The sequence below is a fragment of the Arabidopsis thaliana genome, chromosome 3 (genome assembly GCF_000001735.4).
Source record: "Arabidopsis thaliana chromosome 3, partial sequence".
In the NCBI taxonomy this organism is placed as follows: domain Eukaryota; kingdom Viridiplantae; phylum Streptophyta; class Magnoliopsida; order Brassicales; family Brassicaceae; genus Arabidopsis; species Arabidopsis thaliana.
The window spans coordinates 13,308,972-13,330,938 of NC_003074.8; the positions used below are offsets into that span (position 1 = coordinate 13,308,972).

General features: G+C 35.0%; 1 protein-coding gene, 1 long non-coding RNA gene and 4 pseudogenes across 6 annotated transcripts; 2 read left to right on the forward strand and 4 right to left on the reverse strand.

Moving 5' to 3' along the window:
- Nucleotides 1-2,104: 2,104 nt before the first annotated feature.
- AT3G32377 lies at nt 2,105-4,714 on the reverse strand (annotated as a pseudogene). Its single transcript has 12 exons — nt 4,661-4,714; nt 4,484-4,557; nt 4,351-4,407; nt 4,162-4,264; nt 4,007-4,081; nt 3,758-3,928; nt 3,648-3,676; nt 3,475-3,548; nt 3,257-3,357; nt 2,853-2,961; nt 2,479-2,613; nt 2,105-2,196 (listed from the first exon to the last, which is right to left on the reverse strand).
- Nucleotides 4,715-4,755: 41 nt separating this feature from the next.
- On the reverse strand, nt 4,756-5,011 carry AT3G06285. Its single transcript, NR_141240.1, has one exon. It is a non-coding gene; the product is annotated as an other RNA (long non-coding RNA).
- A 163-nt stretch (nt 5,012-5,174) lies between these two features.
- Nucleotides 5,175-9,041, forward strand: AT3G32383 (annotated as a pseudogene; the record flags this gene model as incomplete). The annotated part of the gene is made up of 1 exon: nt 5,175-9,041.
- AT3G32380 (Gag-Pol polyprotein/retrotransposon) lies at nt 6,821-7,012 on the reverse strand (the record flags this gene model as incomplete). Its single annotated transcript, NM_001339066.1, has 1 exon — nt 6,821-7,012. The coding sequence occupies one exon, from the start codon at nt 7,010-7,012 to the stop codon at nt 6,821-6,823; it is 192 nt and encodes a 63-aa protein (NP_001327700.1).
- Nucleotides 9,042-9,376: 335 nt separating the features above from the next.
- On the reverse strand, nt 9,377-14,004 carry AT3G32385 (annotated as a pseudogene; the record flags this gene model as incomplete). Its single annotated transcript has 1 exon — nt 9,377-14,004.
- Nucleotides 14,005-14,248: 244 nt separating this feature from the next.
- AT3G32387 lies at nt 14,249-16,225 on the forward strand (annotated as a pseudogene). Its single transcript has one exon.
- Nucleotides 16,226-21,967: the final 5,742 nt, after the last annotated feature.

The following is a 21,967-nucleotide window of genomic DNA, read 5'->3' on the forward strand; positions in this document are numbered from 1 at the left end:
AATAATAATTAGAAAATATATTTTTTAAATAATTATTTATTATTCTAAAAATTATTATTCTGTAAATATATTATTATTTTTAAAATCACTTATTTTAACCGAAACAAATATTAACATCACTTAAATAAATTGAAGTAAATGTTAACATCATCTTTTAGCAATTGATGTAAATATCACATCAGTTTTTATAACCGTTACAAATAGTAACATCGTTTAGGCAAAGTGATGTAAATAATACCATCACTTATAGAAAATGATCTAAATATCACATCAGGTCTTATAACCGACTCAAAATAAACATCAGTTATAACAAGCGATGCAAATATTATGTGAAGTTGTATCAGTTGTTAATAAATCGATGTAAATTATTTGCATCAACAAGATACGAATCATTTATTTAAGTGATATAAAATTCTTTTACATCAATTATAAGTAATACAAATATTCAAAATAAGTGAATTAAAATGATCTTTTTTGTAGTGGGTGGTCAATAAGGATGAAATAAACCTCAACATGTCTTTTTATTGTTGACCCGTGTTTTTCTTATAACAATTGTTGGTCAATAAAGATGGAATAAACATTAAAGTGTCTTTTAATTGTTGACATATGTGTTTTTTACAACCATTGTTGATCAATAAGGATGAAATAAATATCAAAATATATTTTTATTGTTGACCCGTGATTTATTTTATAATCATTATTGGTAAATAATGGTGGAATAAATACCAAAATATCTTTTTATTATTGATACATGATTTCTTTTACAACCATTGTTGGTCAATAAGGATAGAATAAATATTAAAGTATATTTTTATTGAAAACTCATGATTTTTCTTTTACAACCATTAATAGTGAATAAAGGCCGAATAAACACCAAAGTGTCTTTTAATTGTTGACTCTTGATTTCTTTTACAACCATTGTTGGTAAATAAGGATGTAATAAATATCTAAGTATATTTTTATTATTGACCCGTGATTTTTTTATAACTATTGTTAGTTCATTGGAAGATGGTATTGATGATCTATTGTTGAAGTTTTCTAAATATTACAGTACTTCAATCTAAAACATAAACAATGTGGCTAATTAGGAAACATGAATCGAAACAAATAAATTTGGTCCTAAAATTGATAAATTTAAATTTTTTATGACCATATATTGAAAATAATATCTCTGTAGCATTGCTATTTTGTTGATTTCTGTTTGCCATATTTATTTTTTATGATTAATTTTAGATTTAATATGACCTGCAAGTTGCAAGTTTATCCGAGTAGAGTAACTCATTCGCTTAAATAGACAATCCTATATTGTGGAAAATTCTAACTGACCGGCAAGAAAATATATTTTTACCTTTTACAATTATAAAAATTAATTAGTTACCATAAATATTGGTCTCAGTTAATCCATTTGTTTTTAATAGAAATTTTCCCTTTAATTTTTTATTTACTGAAAAACATCAATTGCAAGTTATTGATTTTGAATTTGATAATTTCTTTATAGAGGTAAAATATAGCTGTTACAACTAATTGTTTTAAATGAATTTATTTCTACTTTTAAAATAGAATGCAGATCATGAAAATGTTTAGAAATAAATGAAATAATTGTATTTTTCTTTTGAAACTTTCCCATCCATCTCCATGTTTACTAAATTTGATAGTATGTTTTATATAGAAATTTTATATAGGAATTTTACTATTTAATATATGTTAGATGACATTTCTATAACTAAATTTATTTTATTTTATGTATATCCTCAATATCTTTCGGATAAAACATGTAAAATTTTTGTAAGGCTTGAGATTTGGGTTAGAGGCGTTAGTCTGTTGGTTCAGTTGGGACAATATATTTTTAATTACATATTATGTTGCTGGTTACTGTTCTGTTTGATCTTAGATTGAAAGAATATAAGGCCAGTGGAAATAGCTCTAGGATTATTGGTTCCTTAAGTTAATTGTTTCTTCTGACATAGTGAGATGAAGGAATGGTTTTTATCAAATTGTTCCATCTTTAACTCTCCTTCAACGCCAACACATACAACAAATGAATGAATACAAAATACTATGATCATTTTAATAAGACAAAACAAATTAGACAACTATAAGAGTGCTTTCCTTCGCCACTTCTTTTTGCTTCTTGTATTACAAAGATTGATATCAATATTAACTCGAAGCTTTCTTCACCCGTCCATCAATGTAACCCTGCATTATATATAACATTTTACTATTTTTCTGAGTATATGATAGACAAAGCAAGTGAGGATCTATATGAAGCAGAAGACTTAACAAACATATGTTTTGATTGTCAGAAAGAGAATCAGCAGAATAATACTAATTCCCTAATATAATAAGACCACTAAAATCGTATATATTGTTAAAAACAACACCAACTGAGTCCTCAAGAAAGTAGAGGTAAAGCAATGAGACGACATGTGAGCTCAAGCATTAGAAAAGCAAAAAAAAAAAAAAAAATACTCCACCCACCAATTTTTTATCTTCCTTCTGCCCATATCATATGTTACCTTTTGCTAAGTCTGGCAAGCAAAGGAGATCCTGTAATGAATGATCAACAGTCTCTTTCATAAGGAGATCCTGCCCCATTGTTTCATTCTTTGTTTCCTGCAACGAAGTGAGAAAAATCAAGTGATCATCAAACTAAACAAAAATTGCATTGATAGTAAAATTTACAATTGAACATGCAATATATTTGCAATATATACAACCAAACTCTGCAAATTAATTCACCAAAACCTGCAATCTATAACTTAGATAAACCAAACCTACAAATTTATTAATCAAATACATGAAATTATGATTACTAACTTATCTGCTGGACCAAGTTTTGATGATTTACTTACCGAAGGTGCCAAGGTCCTTGTTGATGATGCCTTATCACACATAGGTATATCAAAGCTCCTCTTGAGAACTGCTACTCTCCCTTTGTTATCAGTTTTTAACCTTGAACTACTATTAGATACACATATTTAGACTCTCAATTGCATAGATTCATAGATAGTAGAATTCTCAATTGCAATTTCTACAATCAAACTCTAAAAAATTTGCATTGATTCATAGATTCTATTTGAAATTTCTACAACCAAACTCTATAAATTAATTCTCAAAAACCTGCAATTTATAACTAAGACAAATCAAACCTAACAATTAATTTATCAAATATTCCTTACGGCATAACTAACTTAACAATAACAACAATGATAATTATTAACTTATCTTTTATACCAAGTTTTGATGATTTACTTACCAAAGTTTCCAAGGTAATGATCTTTATTCCCGGTAACACGGCCAATCCATGCTTGCCAAAGTCCTTGTTGATGATCTTGGCACACATTGGTATATAAGCTCCTGTAGAGAAACCGCTACTCTTCATGTATTAGATCGATTTTTAACCTCTAGTTACTATCAACGACACATATTTAAACTATTAATTAGATTCTGTAAAGTTTTTGCATTTGGACTTACCTCCTGAAGGAGGCAATGAACTCTTGCTTGGTCATGTGCTTCATTTCCTCCAATTCTTTCCAGTAATTGGTAATCTAAAAACGCATTGGAATTGATTAGTAAAGAGTTGTATAAATTAACCACAAACGGATAAAATCATAAGAGGATTCGAAAGAGTGATAGAAGAGCCACACATTGCCAAGAAAAACAACACCACTCCCATCTGCAAAACATCATCGCTTCTTCATTATGGTCAAGGAAAAAGAGAAAACGATGGAGAGAAAGGGAGAAGAAGAAGACTTACCTTGAGGGTGGTGGATGGATAGCCAGAGAAGAGAGCTCTGAGTTGTTGATGCAGTGACTCATTGAGGTAAGGCATGATGAGTTTGAGCATCCTCTTTACATCTTCCTCTCTAACTCCAACCACTTTATGTCTCTCCTTCTTCGCCATTCCCCTACGTCCATTATTATATACCTTGTAACCCCAATCACAAAAACAACATGCAAAGATATGTAAAGAGAAAGAGAGTGGAATTGGGTCAGCGTATCAAACCTGTTGATCATTGATTTTTATACGAACATGATGCCCAAATAGGTGAGTCTCATGTACGCTACCACTGATATGAAGCTGTGCATATAAATTCACTTTTTAGTTCTACTACTTAGAAACTAACCGTGTCATCTCTTTTATCAGTTGAGAAAAAAAACCTGAAATTGAGATGATTGGCATAGGACGAAGAGATTATTAGGAATGATCTGAATCCGAACACCAACGTTGACCTTGATACGTCTCTCCACAATACCAGATCCACTGCCCATTTCATTTCATTCAATATAGTTTTCATAGCAATTTTTTTGTAGATGGAATAATGCAGACTAAATTATTAAAAACCTTACCCAGTTTTTGCAATTTCTTGGGCTGTGTAGAGTTGTCTTATTACTCTGTAGATCTATCTAAAAACAGTCTTCAAGAGTTAGTGAAAAATCCAAATTCTCGAATCATTTCTAGAAAAAGAAGAATTTACATTACCTGGATTGCAGACTCTTATGAACTCTTCCATAGAAACTCTTTATTCAAAGTTTGATACCCACTCACCAAAAAGCCTGAACAAAATCAGACAATAATAACACCAAATAAATAAGTACACTCGCATCTCACAACTAATTCGATTAAGAACGAACATAATAAGAAAAAAAAGGAACAAACTTGCAGATTGAGGCTTTAACCCAGAATTTTTCTGGCACACGGATTTAATCGAAGCTGCTCCTTCCTTCCCGATTATGAGATCCTAAGATATTATTCCACCCAAGAAACTACCATATTCATTAACCTTTTTTCTAAAACTTTCATCGCTCTTCGCTGATTGAGTTTGAAAAGGGAGGCTGAAAAAAAAATTAAAATGAAATGAGAGGCTAGGATTTACTTTTTAGTTGTTCTTTAACAAAACATTTGACCTAATGGAGGAGGATCCGCGTGTATTTAAAAAAAATCGGGTCAAAGTCATTTTCCGGTATCAATGGCCAGGATTAAATCATTCAGATCTGAATACACGGTCACTAAGATCCGCGTGTTTTTACACGGGTTATTTTCATGATATTAACATTTTAAACCTAAAGTTTAAAGGTAAATTTGTTTTTTCACCGAATCACTTAAAGTACGTCTCAAATAATATAGTAGATATGCGTTCAAAGTTAAAATAATGAACAAAAACAACAATACAAAAAAACAAAGGAACCAGAAAAAAATTCAAACTAAAAACAGAAATATTTTTATTGATCTAAAGAGACTAATCTTTATTTGCATCTTACATAATTTTTTAGTATTAGAAAAAAACATTTTCAATGAATTATTCTAATTTTTGCTGTCTTTTACGATAAAATGGAAAATTTAGATCAATGAATAATTATTTTCATTTCTGATATATAATCTTCTATTTCATTCTAAACTTTCTATTTCTACTATAAAAGCGTTTCCTTTATAACATATGTACGGATATTTATTACACCAAACACTTTTTGCTTCTTCACCAAACACTTTCTTGCTTCTTCTCCAAGCATCTTAAAACCCCAATCTTCCTCTTCTTTTAAAACACTAAACCAAGCTCCTTGTTCCAATTCATCTTCACATGGCGTCTAGAAAATTATCGAAATGTGTTTCTGCAGCCATCAAGGCACACAATGCTCTTTCGAGACCTTCTTTACTCCTTCGTTCTCGCCCCCTATCTGCCTGTGCTCACTTCAGCTCACGTTCCTCTCCCAGTTCTTTTATTTTCCGGCCATACTCCTTCATCGGAGTTTCCGGAAACGGTATAACTTCAGCCACTCCAGCAGCTTCTCGTGGACAACTTTTACCCCTTTCTCTCCAATTCCCTTCTCTGCGCCGCTTCTCGGATAAAGCAGATCAGGTTCGTGGTTGATTTTGATTCATTATGTCATGAAACATCATAGTTTTTTTTCTTTTGACTAGGTTAGTGATTATCTTAGTTTCTTATGTGGTGTTTTTTTCTATATGTAGACTGATGCTAAGCATGAAGCACTTGAAACATATGGAAGGGATTTAACCGAGATGGCTAGACAAGGAAAACTCCCTCCTCTCATTGGACGTGATGATGAAGTTAACCGTTGCATCCAAATACTATGCAGGATGACAAAAAGCAATCCTGTTATCATTGGTGAACCGGGTGTTGGGAAAACTGCTATTGTAGAAGGGTAATTAGTCGTGTAATTATATCTCTCAAACTTATGATTGTACTAAAAAATTATTTTTAAACATTTTCAGCTTGGCCCAGCGAATTGTAAAAGGAGATGTCCCTGAACTTCTCTTGAACCATAAGGTTAATGCAGTTTTCTTTTTGCCTTAGTCTATTTAAAGGGCCAAAGCAAGATTGTAAATTGTTCATTTTGTAATGTATTGGTTATATCTCTCGACAGAGGTGTACTGCTTTGTTTGTACCGAGGTTGTAACAATAAATAACTAAGGGGTTGGGGAGAATGGAGTAGCTTTTTTATTAACGACGAACGGAAAAGATGGTAATTTAACAGAACGGAAAACCGTAAGTACAGAACGGAGAACCGAAAGTACAAGTCGGAAAACCAGAAAATACAGAACGGAAAACGAGAAAGTAAGAGACAACAAAGCTAGGCAATTATTCTCCCTTAAATTCTCTTGGTAATAACTCTTGGTCCGGGCCCAGTTCCTTTTTTAGTTTCTCTTCCTTAGCGTAGTCAGCGTCGTAGTGCTGTCGAGGCTCGTGATGCTCCTCCTTTGGTTTTTCCTTTGCGATCGGTGCTTTCGCCGAGCCGCTTTATCTTCCTCTATTTCGATGAACCGGTTTGCACGACGCAGTGCGTCCGCTAGAGTTGTTGACTAGTTAAGCAGAAGATCTTCTCTAAATCGTGACTCGTGCCAGAGCGCATTGCGCAGAGCCGCGATTGCAGCATCATCAGGGGTAGCTGTGCTAGTGACGATTTCTTTGAATCTTCCGATGAAACTTCGGAGTGATTCCTTAGCGGTTTGGGCCATTGTCCACAAGTCGACATTAGAGGCACCTTTCTCCATGAAAACTCCGTAGTTTTTCAGAAAACTTATGGTGAGCTCGTGGAAGCTGTCGATCGAATTGGCTTCAAGTCAAGAGAACCAAGTAAGAGCGGCGCCACTTAGATGTTCCACGAACACTTGGCAACTTACGGCATCTCGCTCCTCATCGAAGAAGTGTGCACGGCCGATCGCTATGCTTAGAGACATCAGAAATGGCCTTAATTTTGCTGATGTGGCGAATACGAACGTCGGAGATGCGCGAAGTGAAAGTAGATCGCTGTGTCTCTTCCAATACTTTATCTAGTTCTGGGGCCGAGCTGACGGCGCGATGCATCTTGGACGATATATCTTTCAATGTTGTTCGTAGTTGCTGGAGTTCCCGATCACGCGCACCGGTATCATCGTCTTCTGTTCGACATGCTCGAGTGTCGACGCTCGGCCAGTTGTCACGGTTTGACGCATTTTCACGGGTGTGCTCGTCGATGGACCCAACGACGTTGGAGGCAGACCTGTTGCGTCGGTTTGCCGGTCTTTCCATGATTGGAGTTTGTTAGGGCGGGATTGTTTCGTCATCGCTGAGCTGTCGATCGGCTTGAGCTACGGAGAACTGGAATTGCTTGATCTGATTCTGCGAGGCCTCCTGGGCAGCGATGATCGCGTTGATGTGTTCGGAAGTTCTTGCATCCTGTAAGTCGAGTCGGTCGAGGAAAGATCGGATGACTTCGTCCAGATTGGTTCCTCGTGGAGTTGTCTCTCCGAGTTCGGCGGGAGCTGGGACAGGAGCTGCGGTTGGAACTGCGACAGGAGCTGCGGGTGGAGGTGGCGTCGTTGGCCGAGCTGGTGGTGGTGTCGTCTGCCGAGTTGGTGGTGGCGTCGTCTGCCGAGCTGGTGGTGCGACACGAGGCGCGCTGGTTCCGACTCCTTGTTCGTTCGAGGTTTCCATCATCTCATCGTGGCTCTCCGGGATTACTGGCAACATCGTCTCTGCTCGTCAATATCAGAAGAAAACTATGCCTAGCCCCACGGTGGGCGCCAATTATTTGTACCGAGGTTGTAACAATAAATAACTAAGGGGTTGGGGAGAACGGAGTAGCTTTTTGATTAATGACGAACGGAAAAGATGGTAATTTAACAGAACGAAAAACCGTAAGTATAGAACGGAGAACCAAAAGTACAGAACGGAAAACCGAAATTACAAGTCGGAAAACCCGAAAATACAGAACGGAAAACGAGAAAGTAAGAGACAACAGAGCTAGGCAATTATTCTCACTTAAATTCTCTAGCTAATAACTCTTGGTCCGGGCCCAGTTCCCAATAATGTCTTTTGATATTTATAGGCTAGGAATTGACCTAGGGTCTCCCCTGCAATTTTACGTTTTTACCCTCTCAGGTTTGTCGAACTGGGCCGAGCGGCTTTCATCTGGGCCGACTTGATGTTGTTGGTCGAGCAGCTTTCATCTAAGTCGAGCCGATCGATCTGATGGGCCGTTCTTTTGATGGGCCGTTCTTCTGGTGGGCCATTTTGACTTGTTTATTTTGTGCTTGGGCCCAACTGGGCATGAAGGGCAAGACCCGTATCCCACATGCTTGATGGTACAGAATATTGAGGAGATTTTGAGGAAAGGTTGAAAGCAATGTTAAAGGAAATAAATTCATCCAATGGCTAGATAATCTTGTTCATTGATGAAATCCACACTATTGTTGGGGCAGGTGACCTTTCATTAGTAAAACGTTATTTATTTACGCGACATTGCATCACCAATATAGGGCTATGGTTAGGATGTGGAGGCTAATAAAATTGACAGATGTTATTAACCTTGTGTAGGAGCTTGTGAGGGTGATACAATGGATGTGAGCAACCTCTTGAAACCAATGATTGGAAGAGATGAACTGAAATGCATTGGCGCAACTACGCTTACGAAATACGGTAAATATATGGAGAAAGATCTAGCTCTGGAACGTAGGTTTCAGAAATTTATTTGTAATCAGCCATTTGTTGAAGATACCATCTCGATTCTTCGTGGCTTAAGAAAGCGGTATGAGTTACTAATACAGTAAACTTCTCTGATACAAATAAACAATCGAAACCTCTGTTTATTATTCAAAACCAAAACAAATCAATTGACGTTCATGAAGAACACCGACGATAAACTAGCTCTCAAGGTGAGAGGACCTAGCTTTACAAGGTTCTAGAATATTCATAAATTACAGATTTATTCGATGAAAAGAAAGTGACGAGCTACACACGCTCATATAGTGACTAACGGCCATTTCTGATCTGCAAATCCTCGCCTGCCACGCGTCACTTGATTCCACACGTGAGAGCTCGCACGTGTAATGCTATATCAAATCTCCCCCCTTTATTCAAAACCTTGACCAAAAGGTTTAAGCATCAAAACCTGGGTACTTCGCCTGCAAATCGAAAAGGAACTCCCAACTAGCCTCTTCCACCGGCTCATTACTCCACTTAACCAAGACCTTAGTCACAACCCTCCCTTGACGATTAACCATCTTACTCTCCAAAATAATCTCAGGTAGCTTCTCGAACACATCAGGCATCACAGATGGTAATTGAACAGTAGTAGAAACATTACCCACCAAAACTTTCAGCTGAGAGACGTGAAAGACCGGATGTATCTGAGAAGAAGAAGGCAGAGCCAGCTTGTAAGCTACTTCTCCACAGCGATCAATGATCTTGTATGGGCCATAGTATTTAGGTGAAAGCTTTTGATTCGATCTCATAACAATCGACTGTTGTCTATAAGGCTGAAGCTTCACATAAACATAATCACCAATGTCAAAGTCTCTCTCTGTTCTGTGCTGATCCACAAACTGTTTCATACGATGTTGAACACGCATCAAATGGAATTTGAGGAACAACAACATGTCTGCTCTCTCCTGCAACGAGCGGGCAACCACTATAACTTTCGATTCTCCCGGCAAATACGGCAAGTGTATAGGTGGAGCTTGACCATACACAATCTCAAACGGAGTCATATGGCTAGAAGAATGGTAATTTGTGTTATACCAATACTCTGCCATGGCTAACCACTTACTCCACTGCTGCGGCCTTGCATGACACATACATCGCAAATAGGTCTCCAAACACCTATTGACAACTTCAGTTTGGCCATCACTCTAAGGGTGGTAAGCACTCGACATCCTCAACTCAACCCCCTGTAGTGTAAAAAATTCTTTCCAAAATTCACTGGTAAAGACCTTGTCCTTGTCACTGACAATAGAAGTAGGACACCCATGCAGCTTGAAAATGTTATCCAAATAGGCCTGAGTCACAGTCAAAGCACTATAGGGATGTGAAAGTGCCACAAAGTGAGCTGCCTTACTTAAGCGATCCACCACCACCATGATCACTGTCTTCCCATTAGACAAAGGCAATCCATCGATGAAGTCCATTGAAAAATCACTCCAAATTGAATCAGGAATAGGTAATGGCTATAATAACCCTCGATAAGCTACAGTATCACTTTTGCATTGCTGACAAGTTCCACAACTTCTGATGTAAGCTTGAATGTCTTTAATCATACCCTTCCAGTAAAATAACCCTTTGACTCTTTGATGAGTGACGTCTCTCCCAGAATGACCACCAACACCCGAATCATGTAGCCACTTGAGGATAGTATTCTTAATTTGAGGATCTGTAGGAACCACAATCTTACTCTTTCTCCTCAAAATATTCTGACTCCAAGAAAAATGCTTATGAGAGGAAGCATCTTGTTGAAGTGCAGTAATGATGGCTTGTAAAGTACCATCAGTAGTATATCCCGCCTGAATCTCCTTCAATAAATCACAGTCCACAATCGTCATGGCCATATGCAGTATCTCTGCACCCTCCACCCGAGATATTGCATCAGCTACAACGTTCTCTTTTCCTTGTCTATATTGAATCTCGTAATCAAATTCTAGTAGCTTGGGAAGCCACTGTTGTTGAATTGGAGTATTCAAATGTTGTTCAAGAAGATACTTCAAGCTCCTTTGATCAGTTTTGATTATGAAATGATTGAAAAGCAGATAATGACGCCACTTCTTCACTGCAAATATAACTGCCAATAACTCTTTCTCATAAATAGACAAGTGTAATTGTTTGCCTTTTAACTGTCGACTAATGTAAGCCAATGGATGCCTTTCTTGTAATCAAACTGCTCCAATCCCTTGGCCACACGCGTCGGTTTCAACAATAAACTGTTTATCATAGAGAGGCAAAGCTAAAACAGGTACTTGACACAATGCATTTTTCAAACCATCAAATGCTTTCTGTGGTTCCTCTGACCACTCAAAAGCATTGATCTTTGTTTACATATGCAAAGGAGCTGCAATGACCCCAAAACTTCTCACAAACCTCCTGTAATAGCCAGCTAGTCCCAGAAAACTACGCAACTGTTTAAGTGTTGTTGGTTTTGGCCAGTCCAAGACTGCCTTAATCTTTGCAGAATTTGTCTCAATGCCATTGCCACTAATAAAATGCCCCAAATACTCCACCTTGGAAACAGCAAAAGCACATTTACTAAGCTTAGCAGACAACTTATGAGATCTTATCAACTCAAAAACTTGCTGAAGATGTTGGACATGCTCCTCCATCGATGAACTATAAATGAGTATATCATCAAGAAAAACCAAGACGAACGTCCTCAGAAAAGGTTTGAAGATTGCATTCATGAGGCCTTGAAATGTAGCCGGAGCATTAGTGAGGCCGAATGGCATCACCAAGTACTCATAATGTCCGCTATGAGTTTTAAAAGCTGTCTTGTGAATATCCTCAGGAGACATCCTCACTTGATGATAACCAGCACGAAGATCAATCTTAGAAAACACCTCAGCCCCTCCTAGTTCATCCATTAAATCTTCAATCAAAGGGATATGGAACCTATCCTTCACAGTCATCCCATTAAGCTCCCTATAATGAACACACAACCTCCAAGTCCCATCCTTCTTCTTGACTAATACCACTGGTGAAGCATAAGGGCTTGAACTATTCTGTACAGTCCCACTTGACAACAAATCTTCCACCATCTTATCAATTTCATTTTTCTGATGTATCGCATAACGGTAAGGACGCTGATTCACTGGGTTAGAGCCTTCCAAGAGTTTAATTTTATGATCGTGGTGTGCTCTAAACGGCGGTAATTCAGTAGGTTCCTCAAATATATCCGGAAATGCTGCAACACCTCCTTCTACAACCGAGTCTGCAACTGATTCATTGGTTATTACATTGAGTGAACAAAGTGTCGGCTCCTCCTCCTGTTCTGACAGCTCTTGTACACAAAACATAGCCAACTGCATTTGGTCCTGCTTTTTATTAACCTTCTGTGCTCGAACTTCCCTCACAGATCCTGATTGAAGACCATGTAACAACACTCTCTGATTTCTGTACTTGAATCTCATCTCCAATTTCTGAAACTCCCATGAAATCCTTCCCAAAGTAGCCAACCACTGAACCCCCAACACCATGTCAATGCCTTGTAAAGGAATCAGTAAAATATCAGATGTAAATGAAGTATTCTACAACTTCCATGTAAACTCTGTAACTTTACCATCCACTTTCAACGTTCTGCCATCTGCCACAGATACCCTTGTCAACCCCGTAGATTCCACCTTACAACCCAACCTCTTAGCCACAGTAGAGTCAATAAAGTTATGTGTAGAACCAGAATCTATAAGAATGAAGAGATGTTTGTTGCCATACATTCCCTTAACCCTCATAGTCCTGTAATCAGAAATTCCTGAAACCGCATTCACAGAAATCTGAGGCATGTTCTCCTCCTCCTCAACCAACAGCTCTTCGCTAGCATCCTCAAACTCATCATCTACCTCCAAACAAAACAGTTGTGTCTTCTTATGAACCAAATAGTGCTCTGGAGTATACTTCTCATCACAAAAATAGCAACGTCCCTTAGCACGTCTTTCACTCATTTCCTGTTGTGACAACCTCTTAGTATTTGTAGGTGGTTTAGCAGCAAACTTGTTAGTATAGTGGCTAACTTTCGGCTCAGACTCGTGCATTGGCTTTGTAGTGATAGCAGCTCCGGCTGTTTTAGGTGTCCAAGGTGTAGATTAAGGCTTTTTAGGATGTGCCTTTTCATACAATCTTGCCAGTCTAAAACATTGTCTCACAGTCTGTGGTTGAAACATTCGAACGTGCATTTGTGTATCCACCCTCAAACCTGCCAAGTACACGCTAACCAAATATTCCCTAGACAGTTTAACTCTGATCATAATCAGCTCAAACTTCTAATGATAGTCTACCACGCCATCCGTCTCCTGTAGCTTCTTCAACTCAGCCATAAGATCATCACACTCATCATCAAACCTTTCCTTCAGCAGCTGAACATACCCTGGCCAATCATACAAAACTTCCAACCCAACACCAGATTGCATAAACGAGTGATGCCATGTAGCAGCATGACCATCAAAATGAATGGCAGCCATCTTCACTTTCAAATCAGCAGGGGTAAAATCAACACCAAAGAACTCTTCAACTTTGAACAACCATTCTTTAATACCAATACCATCAAATCGAGGAAGATCGATCTTACCCAAACGTGTCAGATTGCCATAATATTGCTGATTATCAAAGCTGATCTGATCCTGACGAGTGTTGATTGGATCCTGACGATAGTCTCTCCGATGATCCTGATAACCTTGTCTGTCCTCCGTCGAAGTAGAAGAGCGAGGTAAGCTTTGATCTCCACTGGAAAGCTCCTCCGGAAGTGTCTGAGCAGTGGATCGACTCATAGCAGCCATCATATCAGCCAAATTCTTCATCGTCTGCCTGCTACGTGCTTCCAACCTCGAGTCCAACCTCAACATCCTTTCTTCCATCGGATCTGAAACATCAACCTCCTTCCCTTTATCTCGTGTATCCACGTCTTGAGAACGAGTTTGAACCATGATTCCGAGGAACGAATAGCTCCGATACCTTTAATACAGTAAACTTCTCCGATACAAATGAATAATTGAAACCTCTGTTTATTATTCAAAACCAAAACAAATCAATCGACGTTCATGAAGAACACCGAGGATCAACTAGCTCTCAAGGTGAGAGGACCTAGCTTTACAAGGTTCTAGAATATTCAGAGATTACAGATTTATTCGATGAAAAGAAAGTGACGAGCTACACACGCTCATATAGTGACTAACGGCCATTTCTTATCTGCGAATCCTCGCCTGCCACGCGTCACTCCCAGATTAGCTCATTACTCCACTTGATTCCACACGTGAGAGCTCGCACGTGTAATGCTATATCAGTTACATCATGGTGTTAAGATATCAAATGGTTCTTTATTTTCAGCAGCGGTTTTGGCAGACCGCTACATCACTGAACGCTTTCTTCCAGACAAAGATACCTAACTCGCACCTTCTCGTGATTCTTTACAAGTTGTTCTTCTGTTTAAAGATAAAGTTTCTTTGTTTCAGCTATTGATCTTGTTGATGAAGCTGCTGCAAAGTTGAGGGTTTCGACCAAACCAACTGAACTTGATGAAATAAACAAAGTTGTGATCAAACTGGAGATGGAGAAGTTTTCTTTGCAAAGGGATACTGATAAAGCTTCTAAAGAACTTCTACAGAAAATGGATAAAGATTTGACCATGCTCAAGGATAAGCAGAAAGAACTTAGTATGCAATTGGAGGAAGAAAAGTCTCTCATTAATAAATTACGTTCATTTAAAGAAGAGGTAAATTTTCAGACTACTTGTTCTTAGGTTTTCTTCATTCTCAAAACATAACGTACTCGTAAACATGTTCTATGTTTTACAGATTGATAAATCCGCTGAACGTGAATGTGGTCTAAGAGGTACTGCTGATCTAAAGTATGGAACACTTATGTCTCTCCAACGCCAGTTAGAACAAGTGGAGAAGAATCTCACCAGTCCCGAAGATTCTGATGACTCAATACTCCAAGAAGAGGTAAGTGATGTCCACATAGCAGAGATAGTAAGCAAGTGGACTGGTATTCCTCTATCAAATCTTCAGCAATCAGAGAAAGCTAGTCATGTTGGAAGACGTGCTACACAAGATAGTTGTTGGTCAAGAAAAGGCTGTAGAATCAATAGCAAATGTTATACGTTGCTCAAAGGCTGGTCTTTCAGATCCTATCCAATAGCTAGTTTTCTGTTCATGGGTCCAACAGGTGTTGGGAAAACCGAGCTTGCCAACGCTCTTGCTGGATACCTTTTCAACACTGAAAATGCTATAGTGAGGATCGATATGAGTGAGTACATGGAGAAAAACTCTGTCTCACGACTCGTTGGTGCACCTCCTGGCTGTGCCGGTTTCGAAGAAGGTGGGCAGTTAACCGAAGCTGTTCGAAGAAGACCTTACTCAGTGGTTCTATTCGACGAGATTGAGAAAGCGCACCCTGATGTCTTCAATATTTTTTCTACAGATACTAGGTGATGGAAGAGTAACTGATTCGCAAGGAAGGATAGTAAGTTTTAGAAACTGCTTTGTAGTAATGACGTCTAATATAGGATCGCAACCTATACTTGAGACTTTCCGCAACAATAAAGAAAGCAAAGAAGCAGTTTATGGGATGATGAATGAACAAGCTGTGGAGTTAGCAAGACAAACTTTTAAGCCAGAGTTCATGAACAGAATTGACGAGTACATAGTTTTCCAGCTGTTGGATTTATCAGAATTATCCAAAATCGTGGAGTTTCAGGTAGTAACCTTATATACACATCCACTTTAGGTTATCTTCTTTTGTTTTTGTCATATGTAACATCATGATTAGAAATATTTGATCTAATCCTATTTTATCTTAGTTAGTTTTCAGAATCTTTATTTTTCAATCCCTTGGTTAGTTTGTGAAAATGTACTTATATTGTATAGGCTTAGGGTATTTGGTTTTTCCTTTGGTCTAGTTTTATTTGTGTTTGGTAGAAATGACTTGTTACCATTTGGTGCAGATGAAACGAGTGAAGAATTTGTTGGAACAAAAGAAAATAACACTTGAGTACACACAAGAAGCGGTGGATCTCCTTGCTCAGCTTGGGTTTGACCCCAACAATGGGGCAAGGCCAGTGAGAAGAGTGATTCAGGAAGTAGTGAAGAAGGAGATCTCCACAAAAAAATTGAAGGGAGAAATTTCAGAGGAAGACACTATACTTCTCGATGTTGACCAACCTAACAACAAATTGGTCATCAAGAAGGTCGAGATCGATGCTCCTGTTGAAGAATTGGCCGCATGATCATACAAACTTGATAAGATGATTCGGTTAGCGTCTGATATCTCTTTGTTCTAATGGAGATGATGTTTTAAGGATTCTTAGAAGTTAATATTTTTTTTTTGTGGAAATGGATTACTAAAAGTTGGAGCGGTGAATAATGTGTTAAGATATTAATTTGTGGAGCGTTTAAAATGACATAATGCATAATACCGCATAATTACGTACCAGTGTGATGTTATTGTAGTGTTTTGTCACTGATCTGATTTTGAACAACTTGAAAATCTTACCAAATCAAGAAAAAGACACTGTTTGATAAAGTTAAACATGCCTCTTGTCACTAGAATTGAGTCGGATCCTTCTCTTGTATAGCTTCCGACAATGAAATCTTTATTCTTTTAAATCCATAGATGCATGAGAATTGTAAACTTAATAATTTTATCAAAAATGTTTTATAGTTATATGTTTAGACGAGCACGTAAAAGACTTCCAAAGTCATATAGAGAAATTAAAAGAAGAAGTTGGAGATGCTGCCAGAATCAAAGAGATAATAGCTTATTATGCAGTGAATCTTTTTTCTCTACTGGACATAATCCTTATAAGGATATTACCATCACATATTATGCAACTCCGGCTAGGAAAACGAGTTACAATATCGAAACATACACTGACATGTTCATAGGTTAGAAAACTACTTTCATAAAGGTATTAATTTTTTTCGATAACACAGTTTATAATCCTTTTCTGCTATAACTTTTTAATATTATTTTGTGAGTTAAAATTAGTAATCTTATTTTAAATCAGAATCTACACGCTTTAGGAGATACAAATTTTGCACTTCATGGAATGTTTCCTTTAAAGTGTTTTTTTTTTCAACGAGCGAAACAAATAAGCGGACATTGTATACGTCTTCCGACTGTATATTATGGTCCTAGACTATATAGTCAAAATGGTATTGAACGTGGTGGATAAATTCAGCCAAAATCTTCCTAATGCCACATTCATCTATATGGATCATATATCCTTCTAAAAAAAGCTTAGAAAATTGTTCTACCTAAAGTCGGCAATGTCATCTACAACAATCTCGCTTAGCCACTACTCCCTAGTTTGTTATTCCATATGTTTTAGATATAAGACGCCTAAACCGTCTGGTTAGTACCAGTTTGGTTCATGTCATCAACTAATCAATCATCAGTCATTATCTTTCGTTTGAATTCTCCGTAGCGTTAAAGCAATAAAGATAATGCAACAAATCTGAATAAATATAATACTATAATGTAACAAAAATGAAAATCTTAAATATGTCAATGGAGAAAAAAGCCAAGCTTAAAAAATTTCACTGGATGTAAAATCGTAAATGTTGATCTATTGTAGGGGGTGATTGGATTAGGCTTTTAACTTTTAAGGTTTTAAGAAGTTTAAAAAAAAAAAAATTCCTATCAAGCTTTTTTGGCTTTCAAAGTCTCTGTTTTATTTTTACTCTTTGGTTTCATTTTTTCTTAAGTAAGGTATATGTGACTTTAGAAATATGTATATAAACTTTCATAACATTCACAAATAAATTAATTTTTCAAAAATTTCAATTGATGTACAATCAATTTTTTTTTCTTGTTTTTCTAAGATCCATTTTTCCACATATTTGGTAATTATTTAAAATCGTAATTTTTACCGTCATAGTTTTCACCAATCGGTTATAATATTTATACAGTTAAAGTTTTTACAACAAAAGTTTTGACGGTCAAAGTCTATGCAACAAAAATTAACAGTCATTACCAATCGGCAAGTAGTCAATTAATTTATTAAAATAGAGTATACTTATTCTACAAGGAATCGTTACATATACTATAACTATATGTATTTTATAGATTTTTTTCACTTTAACTAGTACGACCACAAATTACTTTTTTACTAGTCATACAAAAAAAATTCAACAGTCCAAATAATTTTAGTTTATTACTTAAAAAGCCAAAAACAAAGTTTGGTATCACCAGTCTATACATTAAAATTGATTGCACATACATTGTAGTCAATAATTTTATAATTGGAATTAATCATTTTTATTCTTTTTGTTGACCAGCAAAAACAAACTACTCAAAGCTAAATATGAAGCAAATACCTACAAAAGAGATTTTCTACTATTAAAAGTACTATTATATCTTTGAGTTAAATTAATATTATAAAATTATTTGTATATGTTTATAATATGGATTTTAATCTCTTAAAATTATTTGTGACAGCTGTATAATTAAACAATAATTGTTTTTGTAAATACTTTACATATATATCCTAATCCTACTATATTATTTGGGAAGTACATTTTAAATGTAACCTTAATTTTTGTAATTAATTACATGACAATGCCATTAGAAAAATTTAAACAAAAACAAAATCTTTTAATGACATCATTAAGATGACCAAAATCATTTAACGACAATATTCATCTCTTAATTATAGGGCTTATTGGATTTAAAGACGGGTCATCAAAGATTTCCTAAACTGAAGCAAAATATACTGAATATTCAAATATCTATATGTTACCAAATTATAAACAAATAAGTTTGTCAAACAATTTAATATTTTATATACGAAATCAATTAAATCTTAATCACATAAAATTTAGCACCAAAAAAATATGGTACATTCGGGTCTATAGTATTTTTGCAAGACTTTTTTGGTGGATTTGGGTAAAAGTGCATTCAGGTCATATGGTACATTCCCCTATTAAATAAATATGGTGCACTCCTATGTTATTAGCTAAAATATTTAGATTATAATTCAGAGTCATATCATAATGAAAATTAATTTTAATAAAATAAATGGCTTTTTGGCAAGACGGTTTTGGATGGACGGGTTTTTGAATCACCATTAATAAAAAAGTAAAATATGATTAATACACCGTTTCAATACGGGTTAAATATTTAATTTATTATTTTTTAAGACCACTAATATTAAACATATCAAATCATCCTAATTTAGAAAAAATTATATAAAACCAAAAATGTTATGTGGTATGTATAATGTTACTATATATACAATTAAACTATAAAATATAAATGTATTAGAGAATGATACAATTTGTAAAACTTTTATATATATAATAAATGATTATTAAATTTAAAAACATTACTACTTTTAAAAAAATCACGGGACGGGTGAAGAAATTACAGAACGGGTTTTATTTTGGAATTGGGTTATATGGTGGATGTATTTGAATCAATATTTATAAAATTTTAAAATATTATTAATATGCTGTTTTAATAGGGGTTAAAAGTTCAGTTTTTTAACAATTGTCTCATGGATTCGTAGTATAGCGTTACTTAATAACAATTATAAACTGTAAAATATAAATATTTTATAAAAATAAAATTTGCAAGTTTATATATATATTACTTTTAAAAAATAAATTATCCCGCGGTATACCGCGGGTTAAAATCTAGTCTTTTTTATTACACAAGATACAATCTTGTAAATATATTATTTGCTTTTATATTATATTTGTGTCTAAATATGAAATATTTATCCCATCCTGCTTTTGGTTTACAATTTGTTTTTGTTTTAACAAACATAAAAATAAAAAAGAGAAATAAATGTAAAGCCAAAAGCAAAAGAGAGAAAACTTATGATAGTTTGACTGTATAGCTAATAATAAATTTATCCAGATAATAAATAAATTAGTTGTGAAGTTTATAAGACAATACTAACGGTATTTCAAATGTCGCGCGCAGGCCGTTACAAATGATAGTATTTCAAACATTCCCGCGTAAAACAATCATTCAACTAATTTTTCAACATTTTAACCACAAATGTTTTAAAGAAAAAAATTAAGGAATATATTTGTTTAAGTTTTTTTATCTGTTGGTTTTGATAAAATACTATTTTGTTTTCATCTTATTCTTTATTTCTCTATAAATAGTGAGTAGAGAACATATCATTTGACTTATCAGAACGATTTCACAAATTTTTCTTGATAGAAAAACAAAAATCAAAACTTTGAGAAACTGTAGTTTAAGTTCTACACCTTAACAAGGTGTGATCTTTGTTTTAATGGATGGAAAGAGGAAGTTAACACAAGAACAAGGTATATATACTTTACAGTTTGTTTTTGAAATACAGAGAGTATTTAGATAAACTGCTCTTATCTATCTGATTATTTTTATTTGTCATCGTTTCAATAGTATGAGAATTATCAACAAATCATTTATATACTTTCGATATTGGAGAAGATATAACATGAAATTAAAGTGTAAATGTGTCAGGAGGCCATCGTGAAGATGATTTTCATATGATGATAATGATTGAATCTCCTCCAGCGACACAAATTCTATATAAAAAAAAATTATGATCTTTGTTCTAACATAATTTATACTGTATATTTATTACGGAATGATAAATGATGCAAATAATCGCTCTATTTTTATGTTCAGATCTATGCAAAACAGCGGCAAAAAGAAAAGATTGGGACATAATCAGAATCAAAAAGTCGGTGAAATAATTGCACCAAAAATATAGTTAAGAAAAGGGTAGCCAAGGATTTGTTTAGATGTAAGTGTAAATATCTCTATAAACTTGGATATATAATAAAATTAAAAACGTAGCATGTTTTTAGGATCTTAAATCTAACATAATTTTTTGATGCACTAATTAATTTTGATGATGTGTAGGGAAACAATTTTGAGTCAAGAAAAAGGAAAAGCCATCGGCAACCATTCATCTAAACAATTTTGAGTCATTTTTTTCCGTTTTTTGTAATCCATTAAGCACATTACCTGAATCCATTTTAGGATGATTTTAATATATGTTGTGAAAAAAAATCATCTTCGACATTAATGAAGGCAGATCAACCAGTTATAAACTTAATTGAGGCTAACATTTGTCATTATCAATTTATTTGGTTAAACAAAAAGTGAAGATTGATACTAATGAGTTTTGTGACTTTTTTATTTGTAGAAAAGTGGATAAATACTGAAAAACTATGAGCATTCTCGGATATGGAAGCAAGCTTTTGGTCAAGTTTGTAGGATATATGGTATCAATGACAAGGTTAGTGATTGTCTAATTATGTTGCAGATTAATATATTCTTACTACATAACTACAATGTAGTTTAAAAACTGAAGTGGAAGCAACCGGGAAACGTTTGGATCTCGTTTCAATCTAGTTTGACCAGATCAAACAAGGTTCACAATGTTTTGTCATATATAAATTTTAAAGTAAATATATATAAATCATAGATAATTAATATATCTATAATAATAATAATAATAATAATAATAATAATAAGAATAATAATAATAATAATAGTTTCTTTGTAAAACATTTTTTGGTTCAGAAATTTTTGGGTTTATACAACCCAACATATAACCAATCTAGTTAGCCGTCGAAACCGATAGCTTGATCCATATTAAAAATAAAAATAAAAATAAAAAGAAAAGAAAATAAAAAAATAAATTGTCTGATTAGATATTGACTTCGTTAATGATCTTAACATGACACAACGAAATATGTTCAGAATTTCGGAATGGGGAATAAACCCGGGTGATACTTTTATATTTATATCACTTTGATATAAAGACTCTAATAAAGACCGTTGAGGGGTTCGAACAACAATGTTACAACCGTTTTAATTTTCACATTGATTTGCGGCCTCGTCGAGGTTTCAATCTGTCATTTTTGACAAACCAAATTTTTAAAGAAAATGTTTTTGGAAGGTTTCCAGAAACACCACTTGGTAGAATGTTTTGCTTTGAACCTATTGGATGTTTTTCCCTTTTGAAAGAGAAGGAATGGCAAAACAAA